Consider the following 16744-nt stretch of genomic DNA (forward strand, 5'->3'; position numbering starts at 1 on the left):
GACTTGCTAAATGCGTTAAACAAGTCCGATTTTCATTTGGCTGCTCCCTTGTACAAAGAGGATTTGGGACTAGCCAAGTTCTGAATTTTCACTCTATTGTACCTAGGAATTCTGACTGTAGGGCCAAGCAAAAAGTATCTGACTAGAGATGTCCAATGGTGGCAAGAGGCAAGCTTTCTCTGCTGCCTGAGGAAGGTAGGAGGTTGTATGCAAATGTCACGCTCCTCCTCTCTCTGCACTGTTCACTTTCATTTAAAGAGCACCCATTAATTGTTAAGAAAGAAACAGCGTGGGGAGAGGCTGCTTCCCAAAATTAGGGCTGAGCCAAGCTTCAGAATTTTCCCTGGCTTTACGGTGGGGAAAGAGAGTTGGGAAGTTTGGCGTAGTACACTGGACACCAAACCCCTTCTCCCACCATTTCTGTCCCGTCTAGAAAGAATCTGGCAGATAAGAGAATTAGAGGAAGTGGTATAAAATTAAGGGGAGGGCGAGTAAAGATGGAAAAAGGGGTAAGAAAGGAAGAGGAGAGAGGCAATTAGAAGAGGACTAGAGGGAAAAAAAAGGAAAGAAAGAATGAACAGGAAAAAGACAAGAGAACCATGGAAAAGAGAGCGAGAAGAGGAAATAAAACTAATTAGGGAGCTAGCGAGCAAGAGCCAAGAGTGAGAGAGAAAGAAAGCAAGAGAGAAAAAGGGTAAGAGAAAAAGCTAAGAGGCAATGCTCTTTTCACCAGAGGAGCCAGAAATCCCCCAGGCAGCGGGTGTGGAGACAGGATCCTTACTTGTAGTGCCAGCACACGGGGCGGGGCTCTGAATCCGTTGCCACCTTTCCATCTCCGGCCCTCCACTCTAAGTAAGGCCAGGCAGACACAGGGCTATTTGACATTGCTCCAGTGTTCCACACAGGGACCACAAGCCCCGATGGCTCAATCGCATTTCGGACTTGGAAATCCAGGTGCCTTAGAACAGGGTATGTGACAACACTCAGAGAAGTGTCCCGCAGAAGTATGGCACGGTGGCGAAAAGCACGACTATCTGGGTTTGAGTTTGGGTTCTGCCATTACTCTTTCTGTGCCTTTTGTCTCTTAACTTCTCTGTCCCCGTTTCTTCATCTGGGAAACTGGGATAATGACAGCACCTACCTCAGAATCACTCTGAAGATTTAAAGACATGCTATTTAGACCAGACCCTGGGTTCAGTATACGTTAGCTGCTGCTCCTACTGCTGAATACTATTCCGCAGGTGAGACAACATGAGCCGCCCATAAGGCCAGGTGGACGGAACTCACCCAGAAGTCCCACCCACCACTATGGCACCTCTGTGTGAAGGAATAGGGGGAGAGTTTGCTATTTCACTTAAATGAAAAGACGAGTTGATTAGACAAAAACTAGTAAGGGGCTACACGACACTTTAGAGTCCAGCCCCCGTTTACAGCCTTCTCAGTAGAGACAAATGTGAAACATAAATTAATGCGTAGATAAGAGGGATTTTTATCCTTTTTTTTAAACGAGTGTCTTCTGGTGCTCTTTGGCTCTTTATTGGCTTTGGGGCCCCAATTTCCTTCCCACGTTATCCTCTGAAACCGAAGGTAATTACAATTATCTTTTCCTTTCGCAAATTTACTGTGGCATTGAAAGTATTAGAAAGCTCCTGTATTTACACAAACACACATGCCCTTAGCACTCAGTGGGACTCCCATAGGTGGGGAACTCATTGATCTGTCCCTATGTCATTTCTTCTTGCTTTTGATCTGAAAGAATAAAGATGTCAATAAGTAATCACTGTGTTCATAATGAATATGTGGCTCATAACAAACTGTATTCCCTAGGCTGACTTCCAAGAGACCCTCCTCAAAAACTGCGACTATTCTCCTCTGAGCAGTAACCAGAGACCAGAGTAGGTTCCCCGGCTGTAGCTGCTCAACCGTAGCACACACATAAACACTGGTCTCAGCGCTGCCCTCTGGACCCATACGACAAACTCTGCTTCTTGTTTGTTTGAGATTTAAAGACCTATAGAGATTGATAGAAAGTGATCATGGTTCCCCTTCGTCTGTTCTTGTTCCTTTCCACACTAAATATTTGGACTTCCTTTGACTGTGTCTCTCCTCTTTCAACCGAGTTTTAATCACCCTCATTATCCCCCATTCACTGTCCTCTGGCTTTTTTTGTCTGATTTTTTTTTTCCTGACACTCCTAAAATATGTTTTGTGGTAAAAGTCTGTGACAATTCCATTAGAGACAAGGCTGCAGATGAATGCTATATACCCCTTTATCTCATCATAGCCCATGATGGATTCTTCGGTCCTTCCCAATGAGTAGTGAGGCTTTGAGGATCGGGTCTTTGGCTAAAAAATGAAGCCTTGACTTTCCTGTTTTCTTATTTTCTGATCGCTGGAAATTTCAGAGGACAGGTGCTTCATGTTGTGCACACTTTTCATCTCGAAGAGAGACTAAGCTGCTGAAAATGAGCTCCCATGTGACTGGCTGTCGGGGTCTGCTGGCTACATGGACTTAGAGACTGAGCTACAGTGAGTTACACACAGGCCCTCAGAGATCCGAGAGCTGGATTGCTCCGTGCTCATGTTAATGGCCTTTCCATTTGTCTTTGACAATCCTTAGGGACTAAGGTAATCAGTGACCCATCCCCCAATAGCATTAATCACAGATAAACTCTCCAGAAGAATCACTAACAGGTGGCTTAAGGAAGCAGAAATTACAAGAGTCTGTTTTACTAGTCCTGAGCTCTAATCTAAGCTCTGCAATCAACTTACACCCCCTTTTGTGGGCTCTTTGGGCAGAGATCACAACTTTTGACATTTGGTAGGCTAGACTAGCACTGTGTTTATGCTACTCCATCTAGTGTCCAGTACTTCAAATGTACAGCAAATCTTTAATAGCCAGCTGCACACAATGTATGTTTATAACACACTAATAAAAACTACAACAAGATTTAAAAGAGACCACAGTCACCACCAACTTAACTACTGCGGGTTCTCATTAATTCTACTATGGCTAGAATCTTGACTCTCCCAGTACAGAACAAAGTTCACAGCCTATTTCTCAAAATTCTCAGAAATTTCCATCTTAATGAGGCCCCAAAATATGTCTTTCAGTCCCAAGCCAGATACAGTTAGTAGGCAGTAGACAACACTCGGGTCACTCCTTTCGCTGGTTCCACAAAAACACCAATTCCTGTACCATCACCCCCAGCATCTCATCACCCTCATTATTATCCCATGTTTTACCTGGCATTCGATACTTAAATTGTAAAGCAGCAACACATGTTTCAAGTGTCGGTTCAAATGGCTGCATTTGTCTCTTACTCATTCTAGATGTTTCCCTCCTCCAGCCTTTCCCCTACACCTATTATTTGTTACCTAACTCGATACTCACCCAGAATGTAATGTAAAAAGCATTGAATCTTTCTTCAGAAGATCACACTACAAGCTCAAGCAGTTCTACCAACAATGAGACCTTTATCTCCTCGAGCCTCAGTTTCCTTATCTAGAATATGAAAGGTTTCAGCACAGAGATCTCTAAAGACCATTTAAAAAATATTATATAAATCTTTGCTTTCCTGGTTTCTAAGCCCAGAGTAGTTCAGAAGCACCAAATTAAAACTGAAGAGATAGGTCCAAGTAGCGAAAACAAGAAATAAGCCCTAATGTGGTAAAGAAGGAGATAGAAATAAATAATATCGAAGCTTTGGCCCATAGAAAGGAAATACACAAATGGTATTTTTGACTTTTCTCAAGAAAGGATGCTGTGCTCAGCGCTCCCAATGGAATTACTATAGGTCTATAGAAGCACCTTCCTAGAATATCTTGGCCCATAGACCTTTATAGTGGCACTCCTTCCTTGTGATGGAGACCCAAGGCCGTATCTGAATCTATAGCTCCAGAGCAAAAGGGCAGATGTGTGGAACTAGCCACGCACATAGAAAATGTCAGTAACAGGTGTAGAAGAAATAAACAAAAATCAGAGAGCAGCCTCTTCAGTGGTTCACAGCCCTTCTCTGCAAATAGAATCCACTCCCAAGAGCTAAGAGGGTTTCTGTGAGTCATCATCATCATAAAATTAAAGGGGGAAGCTGATGCAGCGCCCAAATAATGACCGAGAAATAGATCGGAGGCTACAATGTCTTCTCTGCTCTAGAGGCAAATTCTTGAGCCACGAGAAAACTGAACGCTGGGGAGAAGCAACCAAATCTGTAAAACAGCCGCAATATTCCAAAACATCGAAGGATGCTCTGGTATTTTTTCAGGATCTACTGATTTTCAGCTTAAACATAAAATCAGTAAGTGGAAAAACCATTGGTATAGGAATCTGGAGGCTTGGATTAGTCCCGGTTCTACTTCGAGTTATTTATACCTTAGTTTCCTTATCTGTAAAAAAGGGAGTTGCTTTTGCTATGATTCCAAGATTAAAACTATTATGGTTCCAAGGCCATAAGAGATTAGAAAAAGCCACCAGAGGCACATACACTGTCTTCTTTAAGAAGTATTGGAACTTCTCGATAAGATGACACAGGTAACCTCACGTCTCAGTACAACCTCTCTGCTCCGAACACACAAGAATGAGAGAGAAAAGATAAAATATATAACCAAAGATACAGCTGTTTCAAATCAAAGATCAAAATATCACAGAACAGAAACAAAACAAAGGTGTACACAATATTGAAGTCAGAGTTCCGGGTCTGAAATGTAGGGAAAGAGACTAAAATATTTCTCTATACAAAAGCAGAGACTGGAAGCAGGCCGAATACTTGCTGGTCAGAGCTGGGCTTTACTTGTAAAGAGAACAGAAAAGGTGAAGCTGAACTGCTACCTAGAGTATGGCTCTGTTTGAGGATATAGGCTTGGGTTGGGGGGTAGGTGGGGATGATATGATATACAATGACAGTCTTGGGATTAGGAATTGAGCCAAGGGGCTTGTTGGACCAGGAACGGATCAACAATATCACAATGGAGAAGAAACTTCAAAATACCATTATAAGTCCAGTTTGGAATAGGGATTAGAGTAGAAGCAAACCACAAAACCACTAAACAGAAAAAGTGGATGGAAAACTAAATTAAAACAAAACTAAACTGGTTTCTGAGAATGGTGGAGTAAGTGTATTACAACCTTCTTCTCCCACTGATTGATTATAAATAAAATTTCTGAACAAAATATAAAAGCAACTACTCAAAGACTCCGAACAGTAAAACGAAGAACAGTTGGATTGTGGAGGGGAGTCAAAACTTAGAGAAGCAACCCACAGGAGAATACAGTTCCTGGTTTTTGGGGTCTTTTTTTCTTCTTTTCCCTTGCAGTTCTGCCTCAATGGCAAATACATAGTTGGACAGTGGCACAAACAGGCAAAACTGAAAAAAAAAAACCTATCCATCTTGCCAAAGAATCAGATTCAAAGCCTCCAGCAGGCCAGAGAATGTGGGGACTCTCAGAGTGTAGAGGGTTATACGAACCTCCACAGATCAGAGGCTATCTTGAGCGCATGCACAGGACAGACCCAAGGCAGCATTGCAAAGACTTTAATAATTGAACTATAAACTAATATGTAGAACCATGGCCCAAGGCTTAGACTATCCACTAAGTGATACATGTGTGAGATAAACAAAATGTGGCATAGCCAAGGCTTTGAAAATTGAAAGATATGGGTATTACTGCCCATGGAATGCAAGGCAGACCGCGTGGACTGAATTTAACCAAGTCGTTTGTCTCCTAAAACAAACGAGAAAAAAACCTCCAGAATATTATAACGGGGCACAGACTCTACATATCATAATATTCAAAATGTCCAGAATACAATCCAGCATTATTTGACTTACAAAAATACAGAAAAATATTACCAATTTTCATGAGAAAAGACAAGCAACAAATGCCAACTGTGAGATGATTCAGATGTTGCAAGTATCAAAGACTTTAAAGCAGCTATTATAACTATGTTCCATGGGGTAAATGAAAACACATTTAAAATAAAATATAAAGATAGACACTCTCAGCAGAGGAAAAAATTGAAAATTAGAAAATATAAAAATAGCCAATTTGAAATTTTAGAAATAAAATATGCAATTATCAAAATAAATTCACTGGATGGTCTCAGTAGGAGAATGGCAATAACAAAGGAAAAGAGTCAGCGAACTTGGGGAGAGATTGATAGAAATTATCCAATGCAAAGAACAGCAAGAAAAATGGGCCACGTTGGACAATACGATAAGGTCTGTAACACATAGAACATTGGAGTTTCAGAAGGAGAGGAGAAATAAATTAGTGAAGAAAAGATGTTTTTGAAGAAATGGTGCTCAGAAATTTTCCAAGTTTAGTAGAAGACAGAAATTTACAGAATCAAGATGTTCCCCAGACTCCAAACAAAAACAAAGAAAAAAAGAAAACATAGACATATCATAATCAAACTGCTAATTACCAAAAATAAAGAAAAATCTTAAAACAAGCTATTATTGGAAAATAACACAGTCTGTGAAGGGGAGTAATGATTTGAAAGACCAAAGATATATTATCAAATCACAGACTAATAAGACAGTGGAACAGCACTCTAATATGCTTAAGAAAAACAACTCTCAACTTCAGAACAAATGTGTTTCAGGGATGAAGTTAAAATAAATATATTTTCAGATTAAAAAAGACAGGAGAATTTCTCACCAGCAGACTTGTTCTATAAGAAATTCTAAAGAAAGTTCTTCAGGCTCAGGGGAAATAATGGCAGAGGGAAATGAGATAGAAATATAAAAAAGAACAACAGAAATGGCAATTCTGGGTAAATTTAAAATACTTTTTCCTTCTTACGTTCTTTAAAATAGTTATGAGTGTTGAAATAAAAGATTACAATATTGTCTTGTGTGGTTTTCACTGAATGTTGATATAATAGATAACTATAACACAAAGGCCTTTTGGATGGTGAACAGACCTATATGGTCACAAGGCTACTATGCTTTACCAGAAGAGGAACAATATTAACCCTAAGAAGACTGTCAAAGATCAGCTATGAAGACTGTAATCCTTATAGCAACCAACGACTTTCATATTACGAAGAAATATTTCTAAAAAGGCAATATGTAAATTGAAAGAAAAATATTCTGAAAATATTCAGGAAAGGGAAAATTGATGAACATAAAAACAGAGGGGACAAACAAAACTAGTAATAAAATGATGACTCTAAGTACAACCATGTCAATAAATATATTATTTGTAGATGGCCTAAACAAATTAAAGCCAGAGATTATCAGGTTAAAAAAAAAAAAGCCAACTATATTCTGTGTATAGGAAGTCTACTTTAAATATAAAAATATAAATGTTAAAAGTAAAAAAAATGGAAAATATATACAATGTAAACACTGAACAAAAGAGGGACGTGGTGGCTGTGTTAACATCCAAATGTAGAGCAAGGAAAATTACCAAAGATAAAGGTGGATCTATACATAATGCAATATACAGGTGATGCATTATTGACTTGTCCACTTGAAACCTATATGATTTTATTAACTGATATCATCCCAATAAATTTAATTAAAAAATAAATTTAAAAAGAGGGATTTATATAATTAAATTGCAAGTAAGATATGACGAGGCTAAATGTGGCATCTAACAACAGAGCTTCAATATGTATGTCACAAAACCTGACAGAATTCGAGGGAGAAACAGACAAATCCAAAATTATTGTTGGACACGTAAACATTCTTCTTTCAGAAAGTAATAGAATATGGACAGACAGAATTAGTAAACATATGGAAGACCTGAACATTATCAACCAATGTGACCTAACTGACATTTATAGAACGCTCTACCCACAACAGAAGACTATCCAATTTTTTCAAGTGTGCTGGACCATTCGCCAAGATAAGCCATAAGACAAACCTTAACAAATTTAAAAGAAGTGAAGTCATATAAACTATGATCAGTGACCATAAAAGAATAAAAATAGTATTCAATACAGAAAAATACCTGGTCACTCTCCAAATATTTGGAAATTAAAGAACCCTCTTCGAAATAACACATGGATCAAGAAGGAAGTCATAAGGGATGTTACAAAATAGAGTGAACTGAACAAAAATAAAAATAGAACACATCAAAATTGTGGGATGCACATAAATACTTAGAAATTTCTAGCAAAATGTCTATATTAGGAAAGAAGAAATCTAAAATCAATATTCTAAGAAAACATCTTTAGAAATATAAAAAAGGAACACTTTAAAAATGAAGCAAGTAGAATTGAAAATAGAAAAACAGAAAAATCAGTGAAATTAAAAACTTGTTCTTTGAAAAAAAAATTTTGGCCTTGATAAAATCCTAGCCAGACTGGCCAGAAAACTAAAAGACCAATACTATAAGCATCAGGAAAAACAGAAGAATGATGTCACCAAAAACGTCATATTAAGAAATTCCGGGGTTCCGTCCCTCCATAAAACAATAAGCTTGGAGAGACTGTCAGACTCAACTTTTACAAAATTCTAGAATCTAGCCAAAAACTTAAACTACCAAGGGAAGATGTGGTGAAGAAAACAGATACTTCGTTGAGGTAAGAGAGCACTGTGGCGTTTTACTTGGCCCACCTCCATGACACAACCCCCAGATTGGTAGCAGCCATGAAGATGGCAGCCCACCCTTCCATCGCAGGTTACTAGTACCAGAGGGAGCAATAAGAACCTTGATCTTAAAGAATTCAGGTTAAGGGTTTTGAACGGAATGGCAGCTCCCTGAAAGAGTGAGGCAATGGTTTGCTTTCGTTTAACCCAACGGGGGACATTCACAGTGTTGGGGCTGCTTCCAGAGAGACAATGCCAAACATATTTAAAGGCAAAAGTATTGACAGCGGCAGCCTGTTGGGAAAAGCAATAGACAGATTGAAAATTCCAAGAAAAAGGCTGAAAAAGAAGATACATGAGAGAGTAAGGATTTTTATAAAGCCCCAACATATACCAGGGAATTGATGAGGACACAGACATGCCCACGGCTGGACGCATGCTCATAAAAAGCCTTAGAACAACACAAGCTTTCACATCTGGCTGAGTTTCAGACTTCATGCAAAGAAAAAGTAGAACGTAAGGCAGAATCAATTCTTCCTAAACCGATCTACGGATCAAACACGATCCTAAATAAAACCTAAGATTTTGTGGGGGGGTAGAAATTCACGAGTTGATTCTTAAAATTATATGGAAAGGAAAAGGAACTAAAATTGCCAAAAGAATTTTTTAAATGTGTTCTTGATTTGGAGGACTCCAGTACAGGATTTCAGTGTTTCAGGATTTACTGTAAAACTACATCATTCAAAATAGTGAAAGGGTAGACATATCAATCAAGAGAATAGAATGAAGAGTTAAAAAATATGCCCAGACATATATAGTCAATTGATTTTCCATGATGATTTCCAACCATTATGATCACGCAGTGTAGAAAGTATAGTCTTTTCAATAAATTATATTGCAATAATTGGATAGTCATATGCCAAACAATTCATAACTATAACCTATAACATGAATTCCAACCCTCATTTCACACCTTATTACAAAAATTTACTCAAAATGGATCGCAGACCTATTGAACATAGGGCTGCATATGTCTTTTCAAATTAGTGTTTTGGGGTTCTTTGGATAAATACCCAGAAATGGAATTGCTGGGTCGTATGGAAGTTCTATTTTTAATTTTTTGAGGAAGCTCCACACCGTTTTCCATAGCGGCTGCACCAATTTGCAATACAATTAATAGTGCACAAATATTCCATTTTCTCCACATCTTCACCAACACCCTTTGTTTGTTGATTTATTGATGATGGCCATTTTGACAGGTGTGAGGTGGTAGTTCATTGGTTTTAATTTGCATTTCTCTGATGATTAATGGTGCTGAGCATTTTTTCATATGTCTATTGGCCATCAGTACATCATTTCTGGAGAAATATCTATTCAGGGTCTCTGCCTTTCTCTTAATGAAATTGTTTGTTTGGGAGTGTTAAGTTGTGTGAGTTCCTTCTGTATTTTGGATATTAACCACTTATCAGATATATCATTGGCAAATATCTTCTCCCATTCGGTAGGTTGTTTTGTTTGTTTTGTTGATGGTTTTCTTCTCTGTGCAAAAACTTTTTAGTTTGATGTAGTCTCATTTATCTATTTTTTCTTTTGTTTCCCTTATCCAGGGAGACATATCTAAAAAAAAAAAATATTACTAAGAGCAATGTCAAAGAGTTAACTGCCTATGTTTTCTTCTAGGATTTTTATGATTTCAGGTCTTACATTTAAGTCTTTAATCTGTTTTGAGTTTTTTCTTGTATATGGTGTATGAAGGTGGTCCAGTTTCATTCTTTTGCATGTGTCTGTCCAGCTTTCCCGACACCATTTATTGAAGAGACTGTCTTTACTCCATTGTACATTTTTGCCTCCTTTGTCATAAATTCATTGACCATAGAGGCATGGGTTTATTTCTGGGTCCTCTATTCTGTTCCATTGATCTATGTGTCTCTAAGCATCCACAGATAATTGAATAAAGAAGATGTGCTACATATATACAATGGAATATTACCCAGCCATAAAACAGAATGAAATCTTGTCATCTGCAACAGTATGGATGCACCTAGAGGGTTTTAAGCTAAGTGAAATAAGAGAAAGACAAAAACCATATGACGCCACTGATATGTGAACTCTAAAACACAAAATCAACAAACAAAACAGAAACAAACTCATAGATACAGAGAACAAACTGATGGTCACCAGATAGGAGGTGGTTTGGGGAGATGGTGAAAAAATGAAAGGGATTAAGATGTACAAATTGCCAGTTACAAAACCAGTCTTGGGATGTCAAATACAGCATAGGGAATGTAGTCAACAACATTGTAATAACTATGTATGACATGGGATGGGTACTAGACTTATAGGGGTGATCGCTTCGTAAATTATATAAATGTCTAATCACTATGTTGTACATCTGAAACTAATGTTGAATGTCAACTGTAATCGAAAACTTTTTAAAAATTAAAAAATGAAATAAAATAGAATATATTAGAAGACATGTTGAAATGCACATACTTTAGGAAGATTGTATATCATAGGTTATCACTGAAAAATTATTTGTCATCTGTTTAATAGTGTTAAGATTTATGGTAAATTACCAGATAGTTTAGTATATTTGTTCACAGTATGTAGAGATACATCGACTAAAAATAACTCTTTGTGACAATGCAAAAGTGCTTCATATTTAACATTAGAAGTAATAAAATACTGGATTAGTAAGAAAAAAAAATCAAACAATGTAATTTACCACATTAACAAACTACAATAGAAAAGCCAAATAATTAACTCAATATACACAACTAGAACATTTGAAAAAATTCCAACATTCGTTCCTCTTAAAAACTTTCAACGAACTAGGAATAGAACTTCCTGAACTTGATAAAGCACATCTAAGAAAAACTTACACTTAGCATTATAGTTTCTGGTGAAAGACGAGAAGCTTTCTCCCTAAGATTAAGAACAAGACAATGGGGTCTACCTTCACCCTAACTACGCAACATTACATGTGAGGTCTCTTTAGAGCAGTAAGGCCAGAAAAACAGCATCCATAACGCACAGGAAGAATTAAAATAGTCTTTCTTCTCATACGACATAATCATCTATGTATATCATCTGATGAAATCTAAAAAACTTACTAGAAATTCCACTTCTGGCATGTAAGCATGATGAGCTCTGCAAACCTGCTCTTCAGCAGAACTGGTGAAACCTTTCTTATTTTATTTTATTGTTTTATTTTTAGTTTCAAGTATACAGTACATTGGTTAGACATTTATATAGTTTATAAACAATCTCCCTGATTGCTCTGGCTCTCCACCCAGCCATTACATTACTGCTGCCTATATTCCCCATGTCATGCTCCCCAACCCGGTGACCCTCTATCAACTATTAATTTCAATTCTTTAACCCCTGGTGAAATCTATTTTAAAAACAACCATTTAAAGTTTCTGCAAATCATCTAAGGATTTACAACGAAAGGAAAAACGACTATTTATTCAAGAAAATCGACTCGAACTCAGTAAAGCTATTGAAAGTCCAGATATTTAAAACAAGACCTGTTCCCATTCTCGTCCTTCGCAGCCCAGTGAGATAGAAACTCAACTCCAGGCTGGTGCAGCCAAGAAAGAACACAGGTCTCTCTCCTCTCCCAGCTCCCAGCTGGAGGGTTTTCTTCCTGGGAAGGGCAGGATGCCAGCATTTCTCGTTCTGAAGCAAGCTACCTATTGCTGAGGCTAAATTCTGGGCAAGTTTGGGGGAGGTAGGAGATCCCTTCGTCCTCCCAGCCTCCACTCATGGGATCGAGACTCTGACTGAGGTATGACACTGCTGAGAATACTACGGCCTCAAGTGCCCTCGATCTGGCCCATGGGGTAGTGATCCATGCTGGAAAATGCAAGCCACGTGCATTTACCTCATTGTGATCATATTGCTGATCATACTATACTGATGGCCAGCTCGGATCCAACTCAGTCAGCAGACTGCTCCTCTTCAGAATGTCAAGGGGACATGCGCTTGGGGTCTGGAGGACAAAGGCATGTCTCCCAGCTGTTCCTGAGCCACATCTGCCATCTAAGCAGGGACTCCGTTACCAGAAATGGCCTTGGTCAAACATCATAGTATAATACGCCATATGCATTTACTTAAGTGAAACCTCCAAAATCAGACCACTGAATGAAATCACTGAAATGAAAGCTTAGAACTAATTTCCAGTGCTCAGAGAGAAAAAAAAACAGTTTTATATTAACCTCATTCATCAGTAGACTACCGAAGGCACTTTTTAGATGACAGTAGCCAAGCAGATCTTAAAATAGTAACTGACCTCCAAGCCCAGGTCGCAGCCGGTTGTCATAGCCATCCAGAAGGCGATCCAAGATTCTGGTGAAGATAGTGATGTTGTCAGTGCTGTCATCGGGAATATCTGGGGCATGCTTGGGAGAGAGTCTGAGGCAGTGGGAGAAAAAGAGATAAAAAATAATAGTTCTTAATAGGAGACAATTAAATGTCTGAACACTTGAATTCAAGATTTTAATCAATAGGCTGGACCAATTAAGTTAACCAAACCAGCAAGCACTTCCTGTTTTTCACCATGACTACCTGTGTAGAAAGCAGACAGTGGTCACTACACTTGAACTCTTACTCTAGCGCTGGCCTGAGTTTTACCAAACATACAGTCCGGCCCCAAGCCGGTGATGGAGAAACACAGGCAGAAATCCTGGACGGAATGGCCCTGGGAACAGTGCCTGGCATGGAGTTGATTCAGCAAATTTTCTTGCATGAATAAATGAGCCTCAAAGTATAAAAGGAAAATTTTGTTACTAAGAACTTGTCCCTCTTCTAGCCCAGAGAAACGTAGGTTCACTGAACGACAGAGCCGGACAGGCCCTTGAATGGCACGTAGTCTATCTACCTCCCACCCCATGAAGACAGAGTGGCAAAGCACTAGTAACGCATTAAACGTTAAAGCTACCAAAACTCTTAAGAGATTCCCTAATCTCTCTCATTTTATACCTAAGGGAATAAGCTCAGGGAGGACACCAAATTTGCTCATAGAGGACAGTCATAGTGCTTATGAGAGGCACAGATAGGAGTCTAACCGAAGCTTTCTAGTTTTCTGGTGACCCGTAGCTTCTCAGTTTGGACCCTTTCTGTAAGCCTTTCCAGGCACTGGACACTTGACTAACCACTTAATGTGGCCCAGGCTGTGACTGATACTTCCTCCTTATGGGGAGGAGCTTGGTCTAGTCTGGCAGGACGAGAAATAAAGAAAGGCCCTGGGCAGCTCAGGGGAAAGAGGATATTGTAAAAGAAATGGCCATTGCCAAGGGTCAAGAATCAAGACTTAAAAAAAAAAAAAAAGAGTGGTGTGAAATCAAATAATAGACTAGGAGTCAGAAATCCAGGGTCCTAGTGCCTGCTGTATTTGTGATTTGGAGTAGACCATTAAGCTAGTATGGTACTATCTCTCCTAGGTCTCAGTTTTTCCCATTCTTACCTTGGACCCAGAAGCTTGCCATTAATAGATATACAATAACTATTCCTAGCATCCAGTTAATCACATATATAAAAGACGCAGGATAATAGTTAAGAAGGAGTCTTAAGAGAGAGTCAATATGTCTTCCCATCAACATTTATCCCTCACAGTGAGAAAGGTTCCTGTTCTGAAAAAGACTCTGAAAAAGATCTACAGAACAGTAGAAACATCTGAATTGAATAGTTCTCATTCTAAACTGCCACTCTCTATCTCATAATCTTGGAAAAGTCATTTCGAACCACAGTTTCCTAATTAAATTCACTTAGTCATTCAATGTATCTCTATTGAGCATCAACTATGTGCCTATTACTGTTCTATGTCGTGATAGAGCAGGGAAAATGGGTAAAACAAGGTGAGTAATCGTCCTCCGCTTACAGGGTTGCTGAGAGAATCAAATGATAAAATAGCTACACGTGGAAGGAAAAAGGGACCTAGGCTTAAAGAGTCTGGAGACACACATTTGAATTTATTAGTTACGTGACCTTGAGCAAATCATACAACACCTCTGGTAACGCTTTCATCGTCTTTAAAATTAAAATAACCTCACAGATATATTGTATTAACATTAAATAACATACTAAAACGGCCAGGCTTAATGCTTGATATCTAGAAGTATTCCAAGTTTGTTTTCTCTTCTTTAAAATAGCTTACGCACTCAAATGCGTTACTTAAATGTAAACAGTGACAACAAAATATTGGCACCCCCATCGGCCAAAAGTCATAAAGAAAGCTTTGGCCTCAGACACACTGAAACCCACTGAAGAGTAGATATGACTGGCTGGTTTAGTGGCCAGAGCGCTAGAAATACTACAGGTTCATTGGGAAGGGGGACCAAAGAAGGAACTGCAGTGCAGAGCTAACAAACTGACATCAGTGTGTTGAAGAGATCAATACAGACACCTTGTGGGGTGACAGCGTACAGTTGGCTCAGTCCACCAATATTCTGAATCCACATGACATGAGCTGTGTTGGAGCACAATCAATTTTCTGCAAAATCCTTTATCATTTATCCCTTAACTCTCGCTGTGGGGAATCTTGACCCTGTTTAGCCTAAATTTGATTTCTGGGAAATAGGTCTATTGAATTAAAAGCAATTTCTTGGATTAATGGAAAGGGGTAGAAAGGAGAATCCTGCCAGGGTTGCAGTTGAGTGTAAAGGGCTTCAGAGATGGTCTACTCCAGGAGGATTTATAGATGAGAATTCTAAAGCCCTTAAACATAACTTTTTAACCACTCTGAGTATGATGGGAAAGCTGAAATTTTGACCCAGAATTCCCGAATATAAGGCCAGTACACTGTGCCACATCTCTTACTGAAATACCAACTTCCTTGACAATGCATTTCCATCCCTCGCCAACTCTGTGCTGATATGTTAGCGGCATTCTTCACTAATAACTTTCAAACTTTTAAGTCAAAAATCAGCACTACAGATCTCCCAAACACAAATTTCAATACATCTCTCTATGATTTTGTACTCGATTACTGAAAAAATATTTTTCTGATGTGCACTAAATTACTGCACGGACAGACTGAATGGTGGTTTAACCTGGAACTCAAGTCAGAATGCTCTCTTCCTCAATAACTAAACTGCAAAAGCTAACGATTCTGTAGTTTATGCCAACGTAAAGTAATTCAGGGGAACAATAAAGAATAATGATATGTCAGGATTATGGAGGACATTAGAAGATCACGCAATCCTTTCCCTTTGCTTTACAGATGGAGCACCTAAGACGACAATGAGAGAAAGGAAGTGTTCGAAGCCACACGCTTATTAAATCGATAACCATACTTGTTATTATTGGTTGAATTATACCAATTGCCTCATACCTGTCATTATTGGTTGAATTAAATACGACATTAATAATCCATTTTCGAAACATGAAAATGATGTTACTTATACCTTATCTGTAGGTTAGGCAGGTTTAGTCATTTTTCTAGTCCTAAAGATGAAATAGTGGTGAGTCCACAGGACTAAGGTCAATTGAACAGCGTTTTAGTCTTGGCCCAGCCATTAACTGATCTTGTGAGCTATACCCTGACATGTAAAATGGAGATAATAATTACCTACCTTACAACGCTTTTGGAAGAATCAGCAATAAATAAGATAATAAACATAAAATTGCTTTGTCGATAGTAAAGCCCAATATAGATTTGGAGTTGTTCATTCCTTTTCCCACGAGTTTTTGAAATTTAATGAGATACCTTTTTTGGAGCTGCTAATGCAGTTCATACAACAACCCAAAGAGAGGAGAAATTTATTTCATCGAAAGGATGGCCAGGGGAGGGAGGGAGCAATTGGGGGGATCGTTTTATGAACTATAAGATATCTAACCAATGTGCTGTATACTTGAAACTAATTAAAATAAATAAGTAATTTTTTTTCAAAAAGTAAATAATACTGCTCCTAATTTGAGAAGACAACATGGATTATTATCTAGGTCAAGAAATGGTTTTTAGTCTACAGCCATGCTACTCTGAACAGGCGGGATCCCATTTGATCCGGGAAGCTAAGCAGGGTGAGGCCTGGTTAGTACTTGGATGGGAGACCGCCTAGGAAGACCAGGTGCTGTAGGCATAAAAAAATTAAAAAAATAAGAGATTGTAAACTGAGAAGGTCCTTGCAGTCTGTGAGGTCAACCAAGGGTTGCCTCACCTTAAAAAAAAATTGTTTTTATATTCATCTAGAAAATCTCACAT

At 38.6% G+C, this 16744-nt stretch overlaps 1 protein-coding gene and 1 pseudogene across 1 annotated transcript in view; one reads left to right on the forward strand and one right to left on the reverse strand.

Annotated features, from left to right (window-relative positions):
• GABRA3 (gamma-aminobutyric acid type A receptor alpha3 subunit) overlaps positions 1-16744 on the reverse strand; it is a 202136-nt gene that overhangs the window by 94672 nt on the left and 90720 nt on the right. The window contains exon 3 of the mRNA XM_011384036.1: positions 12836-12957. Within this exon, the coding sequence (XP_011382338.1) occupies positions 12836-12957 (122 nt within the window). The remainder of the gene's footprint in view (positions 1-12835; positions 12958-16744) is intronic.
• On the forward strand, positions 16504-16622 carry LOC111733383 (annotated as a pseudogene).

The sequence above is a fragment of the Pteropus vampyrus genome, unplaced genomic scaffold, assembly GCF_000151845.1.
Source record: "Pteropus vampyrus isolate Shadow unplaced genomic scaffold, Pvam_2.0 Scaffold556, whole genome shotgun sequence".
Taxonomy (NCBI): Eukaryota; Metazoa; Chordata; class Mammalia; order Chiroptera; family Pteropodidae; genus Pteropus; species Pteropus vampyrus.